Raw genomic sequence first — 15,926 nt, forward strand, 5'->3', positions numbered from 1 at the left:
CCTGGCAACTTTATTAGTAATTTACTGTTTGCTCTTTGAATTGGCATAAAACTCCCTTCTTAAATGTTTTTCACTCCAAGGAACACAGGGTAGGTGAGGGTGGGTGGGCTTATGATGGGGGTGTGGTTTGGGGAAGGAAATGGCTTCCTTGGGTTTGGTGATGGGATTCGGAGGACACCAACTCAAATGCCTTCATACCAGGCAAGTTACCTAGATGTGTGCAGTGAGCTGGGAGCATTTAAGGCAATATGGAGTGGGAACATCAGTGGCAAACTGGAGAAACCATCCCCTCCCAAGCAGTTTATACTTTTGCAAAAGATTTGGATTTTATTGGCAGATAGCCATTTTGTGATGCTTTTCTTAAACACTGAATTACAGTCTTGCACAGGAGAGAGATGATTGGGTGAGCTTATTAGAGATTCCGGGGTGCACTAACAAGATCTAATGTATAGGGAGTTTGGGCCACTTAAAAGGACACGACACTTTGGGTAAGAAAAATGAATCAGATGCATCAACAGAACCTATGATGAGATCTTTGAAGGAATACATTTACATAAAGACAGGGAGTAAGGTTCCCAGAGCTTAGGGTATTTTGTCTAGGAGATCATTCAGGTTGAAAATGGGTCATGAGAGATACAAATGGAAGGATAAAATGAGCTGCGTGTGTTTAAAGGTGGGGCTGTGCCCGGCAGAGGAGCTGATTAGGAGGCATAATGAGATGCGCTAATTGAGAGTAAGTAATGGAAGGAACTTTGAGAGATGCCTGTTCACAGGACTGAAGGCAAGTGGGACTGAAAGGGTATAATGAGAGGTGTAATGAGGGAAGGGAAGGTGGAACGCTCTCTTGGGTCTCAGGTGTGATGACTCACACACACACAGGCAAGACAGGAGATGTCTGATTTGAAAGGGTGGAGGACCGGAAGGGCATAATCTGACAAGGTGCAAGGAAGCACAATGCTGGCAGGCCCAGGAGAGGAGGGGGATCCACAGAGAGGAGCAATAGAGGGGGCTAGGCACTAGGAATGAAAACCCCAGGGTGATAATTATCTTCTCAGAAAAGACAGCCGTGTCTTCGAGTGTTTGAGTCAGTTTTTGTAAAGGATACAGAGGAGCCGCAACTCCTTCCTTCTGTCTTTTCTTTGGACAATAGCAGAGAAAACAGGCTATTGTGCAGCATGAGCCCTGAAGTAAACATTTCTGAACCATGTGGGACAGGGATGAGGGCAGTTGTGAAATGTGCTTTTCTTGTAACTTTGAGGTTTCATAGGATCTTGGAGACTGGGTGAGTAGGCTGGGCTGATCGTGGAAGTCAGTGACTTGAATTTAACATTCTCAGCCTGGAACCAAGTCTTCCCATCTCTGTCCCTTGCCAACCCCACCTCACCTCACATCCCCTGTGGCCACAACACTGAGGGCCTGGCTCCAGGGCTCTGCACCTGCCACCCCAGGCCCTGCTTTCCTCTGTAGCTCTGCCGTCCCAAGTTGTCATCTGCTCTGAGAGCACCAAGGGTCACCCCCTTGCTAACCTGGTACCTAGTCTCATATAATTAACGGTGGTAAAGGAATTCCAGCTCCATCTAGGTAACACATGAATTTAAAATAGTCAAGTTTCATGCACAGGGAGCTCTGAATCACCATTTTAGTAAAAAAGGAAAATAAAGTTCTTTTGTCTAACTGAATTTTCGAGTTAAAATTTAAGCCTGTTTCCCCCTGCAAGGTAGTCTGTGGACGGTTAACTTGTCAACATAATACTCAGTTATCTGGACACGGTAAGTGCCTCATACCTTAGTTTCCATTTCTTTTAATGCTGGCTCCTATGGCTATTCTCCCGTTAACCGTATTCTTCTAAAGAATAACCTGGGAACTTGCAGAAAATTTAAGTATTTTCTATTTAATACCTGCACAATTACAGATCCTGGGGGTGCAGTCACATGACCTGTGTTTTGACAAACTCTCCAGGTGATTTGGATGCAAGCTCAAGTTTGAGTCACTGTTCTAAAGTTTATAGCAAAGGGTTAAAAGCACTGACCAATATGAAGCAAAGTGGACGAGCTCATTCTGACTCTTCCGTCCCTTAAGCAATTCTACTTAAGTAAAGACATGATCTGGTGCTTGTTGGGGAGTTGGGGAGTAGCGGTATAGACTCACTGCTAAGGATTTAAAAAACTCTGCTATTAGTACATCAGGACTCTGTTCTGGAAAAACAACATAAAAGCATGAACATATCAGAGATGTAGGACAAAGGAAGTCACTCGATGTTTATTGAGTGTGTACGATTTGCCAGTCACTGCCTTTACATGTCTGGTTCTGCTTAATTCTTAAAACATGAGGCTGTAACTACTTTACCAGATGAGGAAACCATGCTCAGAGATGAGGTAATTTTCCTAAGAATGTAGATGGTAAGTAGTGGATGGGATTTAAGTCCCAGTCGAAGTTAAATGTCTTTTTCTCAAAAGATGCTGCTGATGGAAGGGTCATTAGTGACAAAATTCATACATAGAAAAAGTATCCAACATTACTGCGACATCTTTATTCTTTTAAAATCACACAGGACACAGGTCATATTTAACATTATCCAAGTCGTTTTTTTTGTTTGTTTTTTTCTTTTTTTGAGACAGGGTCTCTGTTGCCCATGCTGGAGTGCAGTAGGGCAATCCCAGCTTGCTGCAGCCTTGACCTCCTGCGCTCAATCTATCCTCCCACCTCAGGTAGCTGGAACTACAGGCATGTGCCACTATACTAAGCTAATTTTATTTTTTGCAGAGATGAGGTCTCACTATGTTGCCCAGGCTAGTCTTGAACTCTTGGGCCCAGGTAATCCTCCTGACTTGGCCTCCCAGTGTCAGGATTACAGGTGTCAGCCCTCACACCCGGCCAGTCTTCACTGGGTGTTTCTGACCAACGTGTGCCATCTTGCACTGTAATATCCACTTTGTTTATTCTGGGGAAACAGCACTTCACAGTTGCTCAAACATTGCACTACGAGACTGAAATCTGGGTTCAGATCATCATCTTACATTTAGCTAGACGCAAACAGTGTAAGTTTGCTGGGCCCATTTTCTTTGCCCCTGGACTGTCGTTCTTATCCCCACCTAAGGAGTTAGTAACCCAACCCAGCTTATCACCAGCACCAGATCTGGAGTGCAAGCAACTGGCCTTCAGCTCATGGATGAAGATCTACCATTAATGCAGGCCCAACAGCACCTTCTCCCAGGAGCTCCCAACCCATGTGCCAAGCCCTACAGAATTAACATATAAGCCCTGCAAACCATGTACAAATCACGGTCTAAACAGACCTTTTGAGCTTGTTAATCGGAATATTTTGTGGCATCCAGTCTTATCCTAGTCCAAGAACTCTAGAATCTGTAGAACTGTTGAACTAAATACAAGGAATAAACTCTACTGCCAGCACTCAATTAGCTGCACCGCTGGAAAGGAACAGTGACATGGTGGATTAAAAAAAAATTGGTTGTTTGACTTTGGAATGCACTGATTTTTTTTTTCAGTAGATTAACTTTTCTAATTATATTTTGCACAGCCTAATATTAACAGGCATTTGTATTCCCTGGGCACACAACATCTGACATTGAGAGCTAGGAGATGCAGCCCAAAAATGTGCTGGTCTCAGAGAATAACAATGTTATGAAAAATCCACGCGTGGATAATGAAGAGGAAGCTAATTATAAAGTGCTCTGCAAATATTAAATCATAAGCAGAGAAGGCAAAATAGTAATTATCTATCGACATGTGGACAGAGTAAAAAAGTTTATTAACATTCTAAAAAGGACAGAAATTTTCAAGAATCATCATTAGTGTTAATAAAGCTTGATGAAAAAATTCGGATGCAAGGAGGGTCAGTGAGTTATTGGGCGGTCTTTCAAGTAAGGAAACCTCAAGCAATAATACCAAAGCGTTTTAAAAGAGCGTTTAAAATGAATTTTATTCTTTGAATTTTACAAGTAGTCTTTAGAGGCTTCAAACAAGAACTCTGTTGCAAAACTCTAATAAATAGCTTGCCCCAAGTCCCCAAACAAAATGTAAAATGAAATGAGAACTAAACTCAGAAGGATAAGCAAGACTTCAGAATGCTTGGATGTTAGCAATATTTCTCATTTACAAAGAGGTATCAGGCAATGTACAATCTCCTTCATACAAGTCAAAGAGAGAAAGAGACAGACAACTGAAATCTTTACAAAGCACTCCGAAATCTTCCTATTTCCATGATAGAAATGTCACCAGAAAAAAAAATCCCATGGAGAAATCACAATCAAGAATGAAACTGTAGCATAAAAATCTGGTAGTGAATGTAGCGGGGAGAAGAGAGGAAAATCCATCCTGTTTTCTTTCAGGGATGGAGAGAGGAATTCCTTGGGGGAGGGAACTTCCAATCAGATGCCGCTAGAGTGCTGAATGTTCCCTTAGACCAGAGTTGCCACTGAAAGGGCAGAGGGGTCGGTTTAGTGACAGTTACAAAGGCAACAAACAAAGGGGTCTCCTCAGGTCAGTCAACACTGGCCAGCCCCATGTCTCTGTGCTCTACAGCAGCGAGGGCCTTGGAAGAGTGACCCAGGGGCCCGAAGCAGCCTGCATCACAAGACAGGAAAAATAGCACATCAATAATTTCTGCAGCGGAATCCTTTGGATGGCCACGAAAGGATGCAGAAAATACCGTGCTGAAATTTCACACTGGGACATGCAGATTTCAAAAGCCCATTCTACTATCACAATCATTGCTTCTAACAATCAAGGATTAAAATTCACAAACATTCACTGTTAGCTTTTCCTAGTTACAAATACTGGTGAAGTCTTGCTCTGGAGAGAAATATTAATTTAGAGATATGGTCATTTTGAGCAAGCTAGAAAAACCAATTGTGCCACATTTTTGTCTTTAAAAATCTTTAAAACGACGTATACTTTGACCAAAATGCATTCAAAATGCATACAGATAATAAGGTTTTGGTTTGGGGGCATTCTGAAATCAATTACTGTTTGGAGCCAGGAAGCTGTAAGATAGGTTGATTCCAATTTAGTGGGGCTCAATTAAGCCAAACAAAAAAGAGTCCTGCAGCACAAGTGGGACCATCTTCCTGGGGAAAGGGAGAAGCAGGAAATGACCTCACAATGCAGGACTGAGAAGGGGTGTGGCCTGCAAGCATTGTCAGAGGTGCTCTGGTGTACTGATTTGCTGTTAAATAACCCTGGTCCTGCTGATCTCTGGAAGACAGGTACAAACAGCACTAGCTCATGCACGAGTCATTCAAGGGAGGTAGACATTTTCTCAAAGCAACTCCCTCTCCAGGCATTTTAGGGAAGAAGGTAAGGAAATATCCCTCTCTACTCCCCAAACAAGTTATAAAAACATTCTTTTTCTAGGAATAATGACATTTGTTAGAATAACAAGGGAAAGCTTGGTTTACCTGAAGTTGATAAGAAAGCTGATGGGAATAGAGGCAGATGGGCCAGGAGGCGCCCTGGTCCAAGGCCCAGTTTCTTCTTAAATACATAACAGATAAAGATATTGTGCAAAAAAATAAAGACATTCACATTTTAGCAGTTAAACTTTTATTTTACTGTTTAAAATTTTTATTTACTTTTTTTTGTTTTTCTTTTCTACAAAAGGCAGGTGATGATTGTTGATCTGCAACTATTGTGTTGTGCACTCCCCGAAAGGGGGCAGAGTAGGAAGCCAGGGAAGGTGCTCTGAGGATGCTTTCTATGGAAGGAAAAGGGCTGCAGGACACTCACTGGAGGGAGTGTCCGGGCCCTTCCCCTGTCCTCCTCAGCCTTCCCTAGCTCATGTCTATGGTGTTGAAGACCCATTCCGTGAACTTCTTCAGCTTGTCCGAGGCATTCTGGGACTCCTCCTGTAGCCTCAGGTTGTCCTCTCGCAGGTGCTGCACCTCTGCCTGAAGGTGGGCTTTGTCTTCTTTTTCCTGGGAGGTAGAGTGAAGTAGAGAAGCTAAGAGGTGTGGCCCCACCTTGGCCAGCTCTTCTAAGAAGTAGCTACGGACCTGTTTTGATCTTTTGCCCATTTCTGTTTTTTGTTCCTCCAAACACCTGTCTAAACAGCCTGGTATCAGGTGCTAAGACACTCTCAGCTCAGGGAACAGGGCTTCCAGAGAGATTCAACCTCGCAGGATTAGCTGTAAGTAATGCTGGAATGTAAGTACATTAATGTGTATTTTAACGTCCTTGCTAGTCAGGATTGTCTTAAATTTTAGACAATTGTTTTGGTGGTTGATGTGGTATAGTCAAGGCTGCCCAAAAAACAAAACATTCAGTTCTTTTGGTGCAAAAGCCCCAGTAACACCAACTACATGGGAGTCTGGGCTACCAACACATTACACAAGGAGTGGGGAGGGCGGGAGAGGACCCAGGTGGGGCTGGCTGGGGTTCAAAGCTTTTCACAAATTAGTGAACAGTTTTTCTGTATGCCTGACGCCGAACGCCTCCTTGCACTGTGTGTTCCAGTGGCAACTGAGATCCCTGCAGCCCCAAACACGTGCAGGCACCGGGAAGACACCCACATTTTATTTCACTATGCTACTTAAAAAGGGCTCTCAAGGTTCAAGGGCAGTTTGCACAGACTGGGCAATTTGCTTTGAGAATACGTGTTTACCTTCTTCAAATCTTCCCGAAGCATCTTCAGCATACCTTCCAGCTGGTCCACTTTAGAAGCCAGAGTGGGAGAGGAATCTTTACTGCTGGGAACAAGAAACAAAAGACCATGTTGGCAGGGGCCTCCATGGCTGGGATTTTTTTTTTTTTAATCTGAGGAGGCTGTATTTATAAAATGGTTTTCAATGTCAAATTACTCGGTATGGCGACCCAGTGAGTATTTTTACTTTACAAAATAAAATGGTAATCTTAAAAAAAGGTAATACAAGCTTGAACTGCAGGAAATAAATAGCTTCCTTTGTTAAAGATGCTGCATCTTCACGACTAAAGAATGAAGCACAATAGTGAAAATGGTCTCTCTGGCAGCACAAGAGGTACTTTCTGGCAGACATAATTGTCAAACAGTAAAATGATTCCCAGGGAGGCTCTGGGATCTCTCGTGGGCTTTGAAAGAGGAGTTGCTCCCCTGTGTGTGGGAAAGAAGCTGGGGAGCTGATGTGATAGGCAGGTCGTCTCTGGTCCCCAAGTGTGTGGTCTTAGCTACTCATGTAATTGCAGCTAAGGCATCATGGCTACATCTCAAACCACTAGGACTCAGCAAGCGCATGTAGAAGCATGACCATCAGCGACACTGTGGAAGATACTGAAAACCCAGACTGCAGGACTACACAGCACAGAGCGCGGGGACACTTAGAGCAAATGCTCTCTCCTACCTGACCCAACTGGTCCTGAGGGCATAAATGTATTACGGCATTAAATAATAATGAATATTCGTCATTATGGCCATATAAGTCATCAAGAATAGTTTAATTATATCTATTGTATTTAGTTACAAAGCTTTCTGACTAAAATGTAAAGTGGCCCTGCGGTGATGAGCTTCACTCAGCTACTCCGTGTGGCTTCCATCTCTTCTCCCCACAGCTGCAGTCACTAGCAGGTGTGACACAAGGTACAGAGTGCTGCCCTCGCACGGGGACCAACCTGCTGAAAGGCTTCATCTGGGCCAGAGCCTGGTCCTCCAGCTGATCACTGTTGGATGCAGCACTCAAGGGGCGATGGTTTTCATCACTAGCAGCAAAAAACGAGGCTCTCTGGACTGGAAAGGAGAGAACAAACCATTGAGTATTTTGGAACCACATCCCTGGGCCCTATCTATCAAAGTCAACAAGTGGTCTAGTTGGCAGTCATGTCTAGTATTTCCAGTGCAGGATGCACTGGAAATCTTATTTCCCAGCTCTCACAGGGAAAAATATGACTGTTTTAGCTGTAAGAGGATTGTACCATTGTAATTTCCCTTTAAAAAACATTTGTGAGTCAATTTCTAGTTCCCCCTCTTCCCTGCTCATCACAGTAGCATTCTATGAAATGTTTCTCTGGAAACAGTCCTGTGCCAAATTTCCAGACCAAGGCTTTCCACTCAGCAATGAAATAAATGCATTCGAGAGCTAGCATTATACTTAAAACTTCTTGAAGTTATGTCTTCCACAAGATTCCTGGACACTCTGGTTGGCTTTAACATAAATCCATACCACCTGTGTTCCAAAACATACCAAGTTAAAATTTAAGCCAAGAAAACGAAATCAAATTTAAAATAATCTCCTATTAAAAACCAAAACTTCTACCATTTGTATATGAAGGAGATTAACCAACAAATTGAAAAATCAAGTCAGAACTAGGTATTTCCATCTGCTAAATAAACAGCATGAAGGTAAAAGGATCCGCTGCTGACCACTCCATGGTTGCCCGACTTACAGGTTCTGTGGCCTAGTAAATTTCCCCCCAAAATTCAAACTTGACTAAATAGCAATTTTCAATTCTCCTAATTAAGAGCAACAACAACAAAAAAAACAGAAAAAAAAAAAAATCACCTGCTATAATTTTGTAAAGAATAAGAACTATAAATTTTAGAAAGATCTTTAAATGTAGAAAAAAGTCAGTCTTCATTCAAAAAACCCAGCTGACTATCTTATGTCTACACACACATACTGCACTACTTTTTCTGTTTTCATTACAGCAGACAAGATCAGTACCAGTCTGAGGACCTGCATTTAAGAACTGCCAGCCTAAAGCGAGCACACGGCCAGCAGGCTGGCAAGGAGACAATGCAGACAGACAACGTGCTACTGCACACAGAGACGAGGGCGAACGGCAAGGGAGACGCCCCACATTTGTCAGGACAGGCGCGTGGCCAAGCAGGGCAAGCACTGTGACACTTAGCAACAGCGTCTTTGCGACGTGATGAAAGATCCTCTCTGGATACGTGTTCTTTTCAGTCAAGGGACAGCTGAGATTCCTCTCCCCACTGCCCTTCCCATATACAGAGGAGGTGAGGCACTCATGTTATGAATCCTGTGGAGGAAACACCAGGTGGCATCTGATTACATAAAACATGTGCTTAAGTGTCCAGCTTAGGGTCTGGTCTCTACTGAGTGCTCAGTAACTGGTAGCTCATCTGGTGAGGCACATATGTTGTGAGTGTGTCCAGAGAAGTAGCGTGGATGGAGACTGCTCACTCCGCCGGCACCCCGCAGGGTAGCCCTGCAGGATCCTGGGCTGTCCTGTGTGGATTCAGTGGACTCACCCTCGTAGGCTTTGGCAGCATCTACCAGGTTGGACCAATCCAAGTCCGCAGCAGTGTCAGGCAGGGGCATCAGGCCGGGGTCAGGCATAGGCTGCCTGCGGGTCTCCTGGATGTCAGTGAGGGAGCTGTCGGAGGCCGAGAACTCTCCTGCAGGAAAGGAGGAGGAATGAGATGCTTCTTGTGCCTGTGGGAGAGCCACTCAAAACTTACCTGTTTCCTGTTACCACAACAGATTGTAAGCCATTTGTGACTGTTACCAATGTCCAGGTTAGCAGGCTGTTAGTGGCTATTCTAAAGCTGACTTGAAATAGGAATGGGCTTCCTCTAGTCTGTCTTCATTTTTTTACAACCTCCCATTATCTCCCTTCCAACAGTGAGTCATGACCAAGTTAGTTTTGCACTGAGGCACTAAGTCTGCTTTTGTGAGAGCTGTCTGTCCACAGCAGGGCCTGGGCAGCACTAGCACCTCCTTTCCCGCAGAGTCAAGGGATTTGGGCCGGGAAGAAGAGGCCTACTTCAACAGAGAGCTGGATTTTGGAGCCAGACCAGGGATGTTTCTTCCTATTAGAGGGGACAATAGGGCTTATTTTTTTTATTTTTTTATTTTTTGAGACAGAGTCTCACTCTGTGGCCCAGTCTGGAGTGCAGTTGCACGATCTCGGCTCATTGCAACCTCTGCCTCCCAGGTTCAAGCAATTCTCCTGCCTCAGCCTCCCAAGTAGCTAGGACTAAAGGTATGTACCACCATGTCCAGCTAATTTTTTCTATTTTTAGTAGAGATGGGGTTTCACTATGTTGGCTAGGCTGGTCTTGAATTCCTGACCTCGTCGTGATCCACCTGCCTCAGCCTCCCAAAGTGCTAGGATGACAGGCGTGAGCCACTGCACCCAGTTTAATAGGGTTTGTTTTTATCTGGCCTGGGAGTGGTAAGGGACAGAAGGCCCATGCCTGCCCTGTCTGCTATTCAGGGGCAGCCCACTGGGTTCCATGGTCAAAGGTGTCCAAGGGGGTGTGAGGGGCAAATCAAGGGATGTTTAAGTGTGCTGGGTTACTCAGACAGAGCTAAGACAGCAAGGCGATTTTAGGGGTGGAACTGGTATTATTCTTGCCAAGGATGCAGTCATCACACGAGCTATTCTTTGGATCAATTTTGGGTTGCAGCAGTCTAACATCCCAAGCTCTTCTAAGGGGACGATTTATTGAATACAAATATTAAACCATTGTAACAACAAACTGACATATTAACAACTAAGCTCTGCTTAGCCTGGGGCAGGGAGGACTGGGCAGAGTCAGCCACCCTGAACACTGAAGGCAGCTCCTACTACTCAGGTTAATGCAGGCAGATAACAGGAAGGACGGCTGTTGGGGTCCAGGGAAAATGTTGCTCATGACATAAAAATGCCCTCAGTAGGCAGAAGCTGGGTGGAAGTGAGGGCAGAGCAAACCAGTCCGCGAGAAGGAGCACCCTTGGAAGGTGACTGCAACACTCAGGTCCATGCGAACACAAAGTTAAAGCTAAATGCTCAGCTAGAATACTTAAGTGACTCCAGAAAGACCTGTTCACCAGGAGTTAAAGATTTCATGTATTATGACAGCCTGGTAAGCCAGTGTATTAAGTGCTTTGTTTTCCCTTTCAAATTACAAAAAGAACTTCTCTGAAGTACAGCTGCTGGTTATTACTGTGCTTAAAATTAGCAAAATTATGAGTAAATGGAAGTTAACAAATACTGCAAGATATTTAACGTTAAGTTCTACTTAAATGTGCTCCCACCAAGGGTAAGGAGGAGGAACAGATAATTCTGTAACTCACAACGCTTCTGCCCTTTTATCTCTGGGGCCCAGCTTTCCATGTGGGGGATGAAAGAAGTCCCCCTTCCTCATCCCCCAAACACATTTCAGTGGAAGTCACCAAGCAAGGTAGGGCTGAGGGATCAGCCCAATGCGGACTGCTTGGTTAGGAGGTGAAATCACTGCAGCTGCTGTCCCACTCAGGAAAACAAGAAAAGCTGATGGGAAGGGCCTCAGAGAGGGCTGCCTGTTCCTTCCCTTCCACTGTGGACTCACATGGGGCCTTTAGTCCCAGGACTCCTCGTCTGGACAATGACCACGTGTGGGGAGGCAGATTTCTGGGCTGCTCTTGTGGAATGTAGGCTTCCACGACTCAGGGCCTACTCTGACATGACACATGCAGAGAAGACTTCACAAAGGGGTTACCTTTACACTGCAAAGGCAAAATTAAAAGTACAGGGAAATAAGAGAACAATCAAAGTAAGGCAGGAATAATGGAATTCAGGGAAGATTGACCCTGATGTAGGGAGAGAAGGAGAGAAAAAGGTTAGGGGCAGGAGGTCACTACCAGAAGGCTTATTCTGGGGTCTGATGATAAAAAGTGGTCATTTCATGTGCCAACCTTGGTTCATTGGAGGTGACTTCCTGGAGCAAAGAGAACCCAGATATAAGCTGCAGGTGGATGGGGGAGGGAGCAGGGGAAGCTGGCATGAGCCTTGTGTGATGCCTGCCGGGGCGAGCAGGGTGGGTGGGACTGTGCTGCTGAGCAGTGAGTAGGACGGAGACATGGAGGAACATTCATGAGTGTGGGCTGAGAGCTCAAAAATAAGGCAGCAAAAGCAAAAGATGTAAAGAAATTACTGTTCCAGAGAAGCAGCAGAAGGAAAAGAAACATGGGTATGAATGGACACCAGAGACATAAAAGCTGCAGCATAGTTCGCAAAAGGAAAAAGGACAGAAGGGAGGACAGCAGTGCATCTGGTAAATGATCAGGAACACTGGTTCCATGACAGGCATCTGCTGTGCTGGGCCACAGCTATGAGGGGAGGTGTCGAGCCCTGGAATGGGGTAGGACAGAGACAGGAAAAAGGGAAAAACCAAATTTTAAATCCCGAGTCCCAGAACATGGCCCTTAATAAAACAGGGATCTAGTTGGGTCACAAAGCAAACAAGGCATATGTGGACCAGGTGCAAGAACATGGAGGTACCCATTATCCACAGGCCTTTTCCTTACATAATGCTTGCCTGCTCACTGCATGAATAAATCAATGAGTCAACAAATGAGTGGTTGACACCACAGGCAATTTCCTTACAGCCTGGGAAAGACTGAGAGCAATGGCAAGTCTGGGTTCTTACGGTGGCTATAGGAAGCCGTGGATACAACTCTCTAAGAAATAACTAATCTAGTGCTAGCCAAATTTGCTCAATCAAAACAGCAGCTGGCATGGTTGCTAAGAATACCAATTCCCAGACTACTCTTTTGGAGATTCAAATTCAGGAGGTCTTGGGTCCAGTGTGGGAATCCGTTACTTCTAGCAAGCATCCTGGGTGACTGTGGTGGTCTGGGATTACAGGAGAGAGAGGGCAAATGACGAAGGGGCGGGTGAGCTGAGACCATCTGAGCACGGATACAGGACCCCTCTCTGAGCACACCGAGTGGCAGCCACGTCTGGGGACACTGACCATCATCAACAGGGCTGTCCAGGTTGCAGCTGAAAGACCACTTACCATGCAGCGATTTCATTCCTAAGGTGTAAGAAGGCCTCCTCAGTGGGAGTGACTTGGGAAGAGAAGGGTACGTGCTACTGAAGAGGACATCGTTGGGCAGGGCTTGGTCCAGAAGTGATGCCCTGGAGGTGAAAAAGTGCTCCCTCTGGCTACTGTAAATGCTCTCGTCCGACAGTGTTCTGTGCAAGGCCCGCCGTGAGGTGGGGGTGCTGGGGAAAGGAGACTGAGGAGAGGAGAGTGCGTGGAACTGAAAAACAGGATCGAGACAAAAGAAAGTCAATTTTCTGGTTCAGATCCCTGAGACCAAGGTTAGGGGAGGGTGGGATAACCAAGTTACTGGTTCAGATACACCCCCAGCAAGGAAGCTTCAGGGCCCATTGTCTATTTCTACATCCTCAAGGAGCTAACCCAAGAGTTCCTGGTCATTATTCCTCAGTCTGGCACGCTGCCTACAGTCTATCGGTGCTCCCTACGTGATTCAGGTATGTGATTAAGTGGATTTAACAAGATCGTGTGTGGTTAAAAACAAGACTTTAGGATTAGACAAATATGAGTTTTATTTAAATCCTGTGTCTCTCACCAAATCATACAATCTCTCTGAGCCTAATTCCTCGTTTGTACAATGGGAGCACAAAACCTCTCAGGATTACCACAGGGATTAAACAAAATGCTGGACTGAGCACGATGGCGGGTGTCAGTGGCATGAAGAAATGGTGTATGGCCCCTGGGGGAACAGAGAGCCACAGTGCCAGGAGGGTGTCCTGATAAGCTTGTCAGATGATAACATGCTTGCTGGGCAACAAGGGCATTTGATCATCAAAATATTTTAACTCACATAGCAGGTAGCTCTTGATTACTAACTTACACCAACTGAACCTATCGAGGTAGATACATTTCATGAGTTTTGGAGAAAGTTTATTTTTTGAAGATGCATTTCTATTCATGAAATAAGAATAGGGTAGGCTGGGCGTGGTGGCTCATGCCTGTAATCCCAGCACTTTGGGAGGTCAAGGTGGGCAGATCACTTGAGGTCAGGAGTTCGAGACCAGCCTGGCCAACATGGTGAAACCCCCATCTCTACTAAAAATGCAAAAATTACCCAGCCGTGGTGGTGTGCGCCTGTAATCCCAGCTACTTGGGGGCTGAGACAGGAAAATCGCTTGAACCCAGGAGGCGGAGGTTGCTGTGAGCCATGACTGCGCCACTGAACTCCAGCCTGGGCAACAGAGTGAGACTCTGTCTCAAAAAATAAAGAAAGAAAGAATAGGGAAGTCAACTTTATAAATAACAAATAACTATATATTTATTTATACATAACAAATAGTTCCAGATGTATCTCTTATTGACATCTTTTGCCTTTGTGACCAAATCTGATTTTACTTGAGATTTTTTCTGCAAATAGCAAGCTTCTGAGAATCCCTTGCACTGAGAACAGCAGACACATTAAAAATAGCAACCTGAAAGGCAACAGAACATTTGACCCGTGAACAATAAAGTCATTCTGATTCAGTTCCTCTTAGGCGACTGCCTGCCTCGATAGGGAAAACGATGTGGAGAACAGGTGAAGACGTGAGGAGGCTGTCACCACTGGTTGAAAGCCACCCTGGGACTTCCCATGATACTTTGAAGGGGCAGACAGAGAATGATTTAGCAAATGCTCCATTTAGTGGGCTGAAACACACTGTGGATACACAGGGCCTAGCATGCTTCCACTCAACTAGCCAGGGGTGAACCAGGTCCAGGCTACCCTCAATGTGGTATGCATAGCTGCTGCATAAATACCAAAAGATTATTAATCAAACACATTGTGAATACACCCAAGGTGTGACCAACTGGGTAAAAATTACATTCACTTTAAAAAATTCACGATGAATTAAATCCAAAGTACATATGTACTTGTCTAGAAACTAAATTGCTGTGATAAATGCTTTGAGAGAGAGAACTTGGAATGGAAGTGACAATTTCCCTTCTCTTTTTGTGGAGAAGAGTGAGCATTAGAGCCATTACATGGCTTGCTAACTGTAATTTTCTTAAAAAATAAAACCAGATTAAAAACAAAACCAAATAAAACATCTCCACCTGCAACGTTCTAGGACTATCACATAAGGCTCCTGCCTGCCAGGTCAGATCTCAGATTTCGGTACGGAAAAACTGCTGCTAAATAGTTTTCAGCACCCCTGGTTTTAGTAAAGGGATTTCCTTTCCAGTATCCCCACCCTGACAGTTTTACAGGTGTGAAATCCTCCGCCAATTCTAGTTCCAGCCTCTTTGGGAAACGTTAATATGCTTCAAGGCCATGAACAGCTACCTTGAAGAGCTTCTTTAAGCAGTGTGCCCTATGAAAAGCTAAAACACCCTGCACTGAAGGGAGGCAGGGCAGGAAGCAGAGAAAGCAACCTACCCCAAAGGTGTTCTGCTCATTCATTAAAAGGTAGGAGAACACAGCCTTGTCCAAGAATGCTGAGATGGCCCCTCGCCCCATCCTCTTCAACTTCAGTCTTAAAGGTTTACAGAACTATCCGCTTCCCAAGAGCAGCCCCTGCCTGCCTTGCAGGTTGTACCTGGGATCGCCCAGGAGCGCTGCCTGGTGTTACCAGCCCTTGGGAAAGAATCACAGTGGAGTGGGATGGCACTGGAAATGGGATCACACCTGGAAGGGATTTCAGAGGACATTCGAGAAGGGGGCTGGTTCTAACTTGTGCTCCAAGGAGGCCCTAAAGGTTCCTTACAGCACCACTGCTATGGAGAGGTTCAAGTGGGACCCAGGAGTCCAGGCCATCCCATCCCTCCCATAAGAGAAACTCTGCTGTCTGAATTCTATATAATGGGGTTCCATGTGTGATTTAAAAAAAAAAAAAAAAAGGCTTCCTGAGCTTTAAGACTGGTTGGGCACCACTGATCTCTGGTCCTCTATCTCACAGTTGAGGAACGGGGCCTAGAGAAGTGACGTTTTGCTTCATGCCAGTCTCCTGTTCTCTCATTCTTTTCAGTGCCCTTGGTTATTAGTGACATGTGTCACCTGCACTGACAAGAAGCTTTTCCTAATTACTGGAGCCACATGAAGTCTCCTCCTTTGGTATATACCTGAGAGCACTGGCACAGGACAACTGTCTGTTCACTTGTCAGACTGTATGCCACCCTTGGGGAAAATAAGGTTATCCCATCTCTGCTTGCCAGTGAGGTTTCTTAGAGTGCTGCTGCTCTGCCACTG

At 45.1% G+C, this 15,926-nt stretch overlaps 1 protein-coding gene across 9 annotated transcripts in view; it reads right to left on the reverse strand.

The window, feature by feature from the left end:
* Window positions 1-3,913: 3,913 nt before the first annotated feature.
* SIPA1L1 (signal induced proliferation associated 1 like 1) overlaps window positions 3,914-15,926 on the reverse strand; it is a 416,028-nt gene continuing 404,015 nt past the window's right edge. For 7 of the 9 annotated variants that reach the window (XM_026455879.1, XM_026455890.1, XM_026455881.1 and 4 more), the window contains 5 exons: window positions 12,716-12,962; window positions 9,200-9,346; window positions 7,600-7,714; window positions 6,620-6,704; window positions 5,546-5,933 (listed from right to left, as the gene is read on the reverse strand). In XM_026455879.1, the coding sequence (XP_026311664.1) occupies window positions 5,790-5,933; window positions 6,620-6,704; window positions 7,600-7,714; window positions 9,200-9,346; window positions 12,716-12,962 (738 nt within the window). In that variant the 3' untranslated portion in view covers window positions 5,546-5,789. Of the gene's footprint in view, window positions 5,934-6,619; window positions 6,705-7,599; window positions 7,715-9,199; window positions 9,347-12,715; window positions 12,963-15,926 lie in introns of all 9 variants that reach the window. The other 2 variants (XM_026455910.1, XM_026455874.1) reach the window with 2 other exon arrangements.

The sequence above is a fragment of the Piliocolobus tephrosceles genome, chromosome 6, assembly GCF_002776525.5.
Source record: "Piliocolobus tephrosceles isolate RC106 chromosome 6, ASM277652v3, whole genome shotgun sequence".
NCBI classification, from domain to species: domain Eukaryota; kingdom Metazoa; phylum Chordata; class Mammalia; order Primates; family Cercopithecidae; genus Piliocolobus; species Piliocolobus tephrosceles.